The 8175-nt window shown below is 47.4% G+C and overlaps 1 protein-coding gene across 1 annotated transcript; it reads left to right on the top strand.

Annotated features, from left to right (window-relative positions):
- The first annotated feature begins 1213 nt into the window (after positions 1–1213).
- TACSTD2 (tumor associated calcium signal transducer 2) lies at positions 1214–3094 on the top strand. The gene has a single exon (XM_033113258.1). It carries the CDS (start codon positions 1410–1412, stop codon positions 2382–2384), a length of 975 nt encoding a protein of 324 aa, XP_032969149.1. The 5' UTR covers positions 1214–1409; the 3' UTR covers positions 2385–3094.
- Positions 3095–8175: the final 5081 nt, after the last annotated feature.

Genomic DNA, 8175 nt, shown 5'->3' with positions numbered 1-8175 from the left:
TGAGTAGGCTAAGAACCTGAACAGAAACAGTGGATGTAGCCAGCCCAAGAGTATTCCCACAATGCCTGGTGCTTGTTTACAAGAAATTTCCCCCCACATGTCTCTGCTTTCTCTACCTGCAGAGGGAGAATAATATATTTCCACCTACCTGCCTCAGGTATTGCTTGAAAAATAATGGGGTAGAGGCCTAGCTGGCTTTCATGTGTTAAACAACACCCTTGTACTACAGCTGGTGTTCTTTAAATTTTGAACATATAAATTGTAGAGGAGCTGGGAATAATTATAGCTTGTTAATTATTGTTAATCTTACCAAAGCTTTGAAACTCTGGACTTTCTCAATGATTTAAAAAGATTGCAATCCCCCTATCCCATTACAGTAGCCACACAGTGTCAGACAAGCAATTTCCCACAAGTTCCATTCTTTATTTGCAGTGGTTCAGCTACGTAGTATATGGGACACAGAAAAAGAAAAACAATGATTTGTTCTTTTAGAATCAAATTGTACAAAGAACTCCCTATAATCTTGCTGGTTCTCTGTAAGAATTTGTTCCTTTTTTTCTCCCTATACAGAGTACATTCATAAATATTATGTTTGTGTGTGTAGGAGGAAAAAAAGTGGTTAATAGAATTTCTGATACATTGGACACCAGGACACCTAGTTTTCACTCATGATACCATAACATAACTGCTCCCTAACCTTTCTTCAGATCTGCACCACTCCGTTTCCATAAACATTTATTTGTGGTCTCCTAACAGCCAGGCAGAGAACCAAAGACCCCCCCCCCCCCCGCCCCCAGGCATCTGAGGAAAAAGATGGCTGGCCGACTGTAAGTCTCTAAGCCTCAAGTGCATCAGCTATAAAATGGGTCTGATAGTTACCTGCCAGGACTGAGGTGAGGGGAGGGGACAAAAGCGTGACAGTCCCGTGATACTTTTCAATGAAATTCCTGAGAATGCCAGCCCAGGAGAGCGGCCAGGACGCCCGAAGTTCTCAGCTAGAAGTCGCTCCAAAGGCAGGTCCCTCCCAGGTGGGGCCGGGCGGGCCGGGGGCGTGTCCCAGGCTGCTCGCAGGTGAGTATCGGTTCTCCTCTCTCGGGCTTTCGGTCCAGAGGAGGCGGGAGCAGCCTCCGCTCTCCTGATCCTATCGCCGGGCAGCGTAGGGCGCGCTGTGCCTTCAGTAGGACGCGGGTGCCGGGGTGCCTGGGGGCGGGGGGGTGCAGGATGTGTCACCCAAATACCAGAGGGTGAGTTGGCGGCGGAACCAGCTGGGCAGGTCCGGCAGAGTATAAGTGCGGGAGGGAGCGGCCGGCGGCAGACGCCTGGAGACTGTCCCAGACCGCGGAGCCGGAGCCCATCAGAGCCCCAGCGCCCCTCTGCCCAGCGTCCTGTCTGCGCTCCCCGGCCGCACCATGGCCGGTGGCCCGGGTCTCGAGCTGCCGTCGCCCTCGCTGCCGCTGTTTCTGCTGCTGCTACTGGCGGCCGTGACCGGCCACACGGCCGCGCAGGACAACTGCACGTGCCCAACCAATAAGATGACCACATGCAGCCAGGACGGCCCGGGGGGCCGCTGCCAGTGCCGTGCCTTGGGCTCGGACTTCGAGGTCAACTGCTCCACGCTGACCTCCAAGTGCCTGCTGCTCAAGGCGCGGATGAGAAGCCACAAGAGCGGCCGCAAGCTGGTGCGGCCGAGCGAGCACGCGCTGGTGGACAACGACGGCCTGTACGACCCCGAGTGCGACCACGAGGGCCGCTTCAAGGCCCGCCAGTGCAACCAGACGTCGGTGTGCTGGTGCGTGAACTCCGTGGGCGTGCGCCGCACCGACAAGGGGGACCTGAACCTGCGCTGCGACGAGCTGGTGCGGACCCACCACATCCTTATCGACCTGCGGCACCGCCCGTCCTCCGGCTCCTTCAACCACTCGGACCTGGACGCCGAGCTGCGGCGGCTCTTCCGCGAGCGGTACCGGCTGCACCCCAGGTTCCTGGCAGCCGTGCACTACGAGCAGCCCACCATCCAGATCGAGCTGCGGCAGAACGCGTCGCAGAAGGCCCCCGGCGACGTGGACATCGCGGACGCCGCCTACTATTTCGAGAGGGACGTCAAGGGCGAGTCGTTGTTCCAGGGCCGCCAGGGCCTCGACGTGAACGTGCACGGCAAGCCCCTCCTGGTGGAGCGGACGCTCATCTACTACCTGGACGAGAAGCCCCCCCAGTTCTCCATGAAGCGCCTCACGAGCGGCCTCATCGCTGTCATCGTGGTGGTCGTGGCGGCCATCGTCGCCGGCGTGGTCGTCTTGGTGATCAGCAACCGGAGGAAGACAGGGAAGTACAAGAAGGTGGAAATCAAGGAACTTGGGGAGTTGAGAAAGCAACCGAGCTTGTAGGTACGGGCGGGGTGGAGAACCGGGTTTCAGTCCTGGGCTCCAGACTAAAGTGACTCTCGCTTCTGGATTCTTGGCCCAAGGGAGACATTTCTCCTCCCAGTTCCCTGCCTCTCCCCACCCCACCAAGTTTAATAGATCCTTGTCCCAGGGTCACCCCTTTTTCTGACTTCTGTCTTGAAGGAAGCATTTCTAAAATTCCTTCCCTTTAGGTCCAACAAGAAACCTGACTCAAAGAGTTAAGGAAAGTTTGGCATAGGGTTTCTGTATAAGACTCGAGTACCACAGCCCAGCAGTTTTGCAAGTGATGCAATCCTTGTTGAAGGCTTAAATGTGTTTCAATGGGAAACAGCCCTTTTCCTCTCTTCGTTGTAAGTTATTTGATTAGCTCCACTTGTATCATGGCCCGCCTCATGAGGAGCCCCTAATTGGGCCGGTGTAGTATCCTCCTTTACCATCGTTTGTATTACCGACCGCATATGCTTGTCACCGGGGGAAGAAGTCTGTTTCAGCTGCCTGAACACATTTTAGATGTCTTTGTTTAAGGCCGGACTCTGCCCCAGCAACTCAGCGTCTAGTCTTCAGCTCGCCCCATGACAGCTGATATTAGTAACGATTCTTTTGTAAAATGTTTGTACATATGTTGTCTTTGATAACGCTGCTGTCATTTTTTAAAAAAACACGGATTTAATAAAATATGGAAAAGGCACAAACGGAAAGATGGAGTTGGTGAACATTTGCTCCAGGTTTATATCGCTTTGTTCTCTAGTTTCCCACCACTCGGATTTCTTATTTCAAATTCTAACACTTTTTTGCAGGAGCGGGCATTTCTTACTGCCACTCTGGTAAACACCAGAGATGCATTAACAGGCTGGTATAAATACTGGTGTTTCAAAATAAGATTATTTGGAAACCTCTCTCAAACTGTTAGGAGGGTGGGTCTGAGGGAGGAGGCTAGAACTAACTGCTGTGGTTGGACAGGGGGACCAGCCTTAGGTTATCTCTAAACAAGAATTCTCCAGTGGAGAAGAAAAAAATGTCAGTTTCAGAAGCTGTCTCTCTTTTGAATCCTTGCCTTATTTGGAAGTAGGTACTGTTCCCATTGTGCCCTTGGCAATTTACTTAATCCCAAAGTGTGGGGCTCTGAGAGAGTTTAAAAGATTTTTGCCCCATAGTTACAGCCAGTCTGCAGTGAACCCTATGCTCTGGCTTTCTCTCTCTCTCTCTCTCTCTTTCTCTCTCTCTCTCTCTCTCTCTCTCTCTCTCTCTCTCTCTCTCCCCCCCTCTCCCTCTCTCTCTCCTCTCCTCTCTCTCTCTCTCTCTCTCTCTCTCTCCCCCCTCTCCCTCTCTCTCTCCCTCCCTCCGCACACGCTGAGCTGAGGTTTTCCTAAGATTTTACTGGTAATGTGCTTTAAAAACGTTTACTTCCTATTAGCTGTAAAAACTAGCAGCTTGTCTCTATCTCCTCATTTTCACTCATTCCCATTCATTTAGGTGAAGTTGAGTGTGCTAGAAGGTCTCTGTGGGGTAGCCTACTGGTAAACAAGTTCCTGCAGTTCCTGGGAAATTGCTGAAACAATGGGCACGTAACAAAGGAGGGAGTGGTTGGTATATCCTAGAGCAAATAGCTAGGTCCTGGACTTCAGTTTCTCTCCCTGGCATCCACCCCATGTTTTTTCTCCCACCTCTTCTCTGTGGTCTGTGCCTACCCTCTAAGACTGAAACAACAGTAAGAACTGAGAGGAGGTAGCTCTCAGGTGCTGCCTTCACAGCTTGGGGCTGTAGCAGGTGTGCACTGGTGCTGATAAAGTATCCACTTTATCACCAGAGATCTCTAAGTCTGTAACTATTCCTACTTGTAGGCTCTAAGCCTTTTCAAAGGCTCAACTGGGGCTTAACAGAGGAGAGGGTGGAGGTGGGCTGGCTTCCCCGCAGTGGGAAGGACTGCGGATGTACTGCAGGTTAGAATGGGAACCAGGACAGTGAGCTTGAGGGACCACTCTCGGTTCCCTCCATGCTTTCCACTTCCCTGAGTCACTGAAGTGACTTAGCTAAAGGAAACTTGGCAATATCTCTAACCTAAACCTTTATTTTACCAAGGAAAGGGCGAGTGCCTTCTCAAGATTAATATTTCTGTGGCACAGCGAGAACGGGAAAGTCTCTTGACTCCTTATCCAGTATTTTCATTCTCAGGCTGCCATTATTTCAAGAGTCCTTTCAAAAAACTTACCACCTGACTGCCTACAAAATTAGCAGATTAAGGATGAAGTGGGAAGCTGAAGAAAGGAAAAAGCCCTGAAGAAGCCCATTCCTTCATTAGAATGTTGCTTCTGGATAATTTCTAAACTTCTGCATCGATTCAGGACTATGAGGGCTTACACTTTAGCAGTTCGTTAATAATTCTCAAAGCACTTTCACCGGTATCATCTTTTAGACATTGGCTTACTGGAAATAACCCAACTGTTGGCAAACCTGAGTTCAAATCCTCCTCTGCTGGGCAAATGCTGCTCCATTTTACTCTCCTCAGTTTCCTTGTCTGTTGAAAAAACTACAAATTTTTCTTATCACTATTGCAAAGATTAAATGAGGTAAATGGTAAGAGTGCCTAGAATAATCTGGGCACTTCGAGTTCAATACATCTTAAATTTTATTCTCTCCTATAGATTATATTCATTTCACATGTCAGAAAACAGAGGTCCAAAGAGGTTGAGTAACTCATAATCACACACCCTCCATGTGCCAAAGCCAGGGTTCCGAACCTTTCTGTTTGGCTTCCTAGCCCAGGTTGCTATCCATGTATCAGGCAGGTTGAGACAACTTTCTTATTTCCTTCTTCCGAGGAGGAGCCCCTCATACTTCTGTTTTGAAACTCAGCTTGCTTCTGCTGGGGACAAGACTATCCAGAACTAGCTATCCCCGGGGGGCGGGGGGGGGGGGTTGGTCTCCATGTCCAGGGTTTCCCCTCAAAACTTCCATTCACTGCTTTGTGTGTAGGCCTGGGGCTGCCCTCAGAAGGAATGTGAGGAGCAGGTGTGACAACTGACCCAGCAGGTTGCAGCTTGTCTTCTGAGTTGCAAGGCTTGTCTGATTTCCTTGTTTTGGTCACCGGGACTTTCTCCACTCTTATTTCCTTAATTGGGGCAATTTAAAAAAAAATCACGTCATTTCTTTCTGCTTACATATTTTTGGCTTCACTGTTTTCTAAGTAGAATCGCAGAATGTCAGAGCTGGAAAGAGGATCATTTAGTCCACCTACAGAGGAAGAAACAGGCCCAGAGAGGAGAATGGATTTACTCAAATCAGGCAGCTACCCTAGAGCTCCAATGCCCTGACTTCTAGCTTGTCTAATGTTTGTTCCACTTGTCTCCATAGTTAGTCTCTCATTTATTTTAATTTTTTCCTCGATCATTTCTGTTCTTAAATTGTAGTGGTTCTTTAGCTTTTTAATACCACTTAAATGGGAGACATACTTTGGTTAAATGTAAATAAATGGGCTTTGAAGTTACCTGGCCTTTCAGACTCCTGTTTTCTTATTTGTAATATAGGTAGAGGCTTAGCTAATATGCTTAATTTTAAAGATTAGATATAAGATATGAAAAGATCGAGTATATATTTCTTAAATGATCACTCATCTCAGAATGATAGCAAGGCCCCCCAAAACCTGTTTAACTAGTAATGGCTGAGCTCTCTCCAGTGCAATGTGATTGCACTTCCACTCCACTTTCTTTCTCTAGTCCCCTAATAGCTATTAGGGGTACAAGAGCAACCTTGGAAGCTACCTATTTACAAAAGTGGAGCCACAGCCCTCCTGGTTTGTATAAAACAACTGCCAAGTAGGACACTTATCTTTAACTGTGATGTGAGAAAGAAATGTCTTTGTTTTCAAATTACATTATTATGGTGTCTCTATAATAGTCTTTTATTTTAGCATACTCTTTCACCCTAACTGGTATGAGTGGCTAAATTATTATTCCTGTAACAGATTAAAAAATGAAGACACAGAAAGTTAAATTACTTGCCTGTGGTCACGCATCTAATAAGTAACACATTTGGGATTAGAACCCAAACAAACTGGCCCTCAAATCCATGTTCTCAATCAATGTGCTGTACTGTCTCTAATAATTTGTAAATTTGCAAGCCAGAGCATATTAGTTTTTACTAATTTATTATATTAATGCACATTTATTATCTTACAGTTCCCTAGGTCAGAATTCCCACAGAAGTCTCACTGGGCTAAAATCAAGGTGCCTGCAGGGCTGCATTCTTTTCTGGGAGTGCTAGGGGAAATTGGCTCATTCAGTTGTTGGCAGAATTAAGTTCCTTTTCAGTTGTGGATCCAAGATCTCCACTTCCTTACGGGCTGTAAACTGAGGGCTTCCCCCAGGTTGTAGGGGTGGCTCACATCCCTCAAGCTCGTAGCTCCTTTCCTTCACCTTCAAAGCCAGCTTTGGCAAGTTGAGTCCTCACCTTGCATCTCTGTGACCGTTTTTTCATTGTCCCATCTCTTTCTGGCAACAGCTAGGAAAGGTTTCCCACTTGTAAGGACTCATATAATTAAATGAGACCCACATGATTGAGGATAAGATTATCCTGTCTCAAAGTCTCTCACCTTAATCACATCTGTAAAATCCCATTTGCCATGTAATGTAACATATTCACAAATTATGGGGATTAGGATGTGGGCACCTTTGGTGGGGAAGGGCATTATGGTGTCTGCCTCACAGAGAATGGCAGAATGGCGCCTCAATCCTTGCTCTTAACCAATATACTATCCTGCACCTGTAGAATTGTATGCCAGCATGAATTTTGTATTTAGTTTCCAAAGAGCTCTTTCTCCCGTGGCTCTCTCCTTTATCCCCCTCACACCCCATTTTTATAGGTTTCTTTTTATTTTTTAATTTATTTTATTTTTAAATTATTTTTTAAGGAGGGTGCAGCTCACAGTGGCCCATGCGGGGATCGAGCCGTCAACCTTCGTGTTATTAGCACCACGCTCTAACCAACTGAGCTAACCGGTCACCCCCTCCTTTATCTCTTTTTGAACAAAGGCTTTCCAAGGAGGAAAATAGACTCTTGGGAGAATTATTCTTGTATCCCACACAGGGTTGTACAGGGTGTCTGGCAACTAATAAGCTCCAAGAAAAGTGTGTTGAATTGAACTGATGATACCAATGGCTGTCATTTATTCCACATGTAGGATGTGGCAAAACAAACATAGTCCTACAAGCTTTATCCTGATTACCTCATTCATTTCACAACGGCATGAACATGAAGTATGTTCTGCTATTCCTGCTTTACTGATGAGGAAACCAAAGCCTAAATAAATGACTAGCCAGAAATCACATAGCTGGTCAGGAGTACAGTTAAAATTCAAATCTAGGACTGCCCTCCTCAGAGTCTGAGGTTTTTACACTCCACGACCCTGCAGGGCAAGGAGCCAGATTCCATGCCAAATCCTGATGGTGCCAGTGGGAAGGCTTATTCTCAGGGACCTACATGGAATCCCTCAAAGGACCATTTGAGAACTTAGCAGATGTCTTTTACAATCAATAGTGAATCCTGGTGGATGTCTTCTAGTTGTCATGTCCCTCCTGGAGCCATTCTCTGTCATTTCTAATCCAGAGGTTTCCTTATTGCTTTTTGTGACGAACTCTAGGAAGGAATTATTGGGAGTTTGGGGGTGAGTACTGAAAGGGGAAGGAACGAGCACCATGCCTCATAAGACTCCAGCCCTTCACTCCAGCCAGCAAGAGGAGAATGAGCTGGTCGAGGAAACCAAGAAGGGTCAAAACCA

The sequence above is a fragment of the Rhinolophus ferrumequinum genome, chromosome 9, assembly GCF_004115265.2.
Source record: "Rhinolophus ferrumequinum isolate MPI-CBG mRhiFer1 chromosome 9, mRhiFer1_v1.p, whole genome shotgun sequence".
Taxonomy (NCBI): Eukaryota; Metazoa; Chordata; class Mammalia; order Chiroptera; family Rhinolophidae; genus Rhinolophus; species Rhinolophus ferrumequinum.
The sequence above is the reverse complement of the archived record's forward strand: the minus strand, read 5'-3'. Positions and strand labels throughout refer to the sequence as shown.

Coding starts and splice junctions, on each gene's coding strand:
- TACSTD2 (XM_033113258.1), top strand. CDS start 1,410: ATGGCCGGTGGCCCGGGTCTCGAGCTGCCGTCGCCCTCGCTGCCGCTG.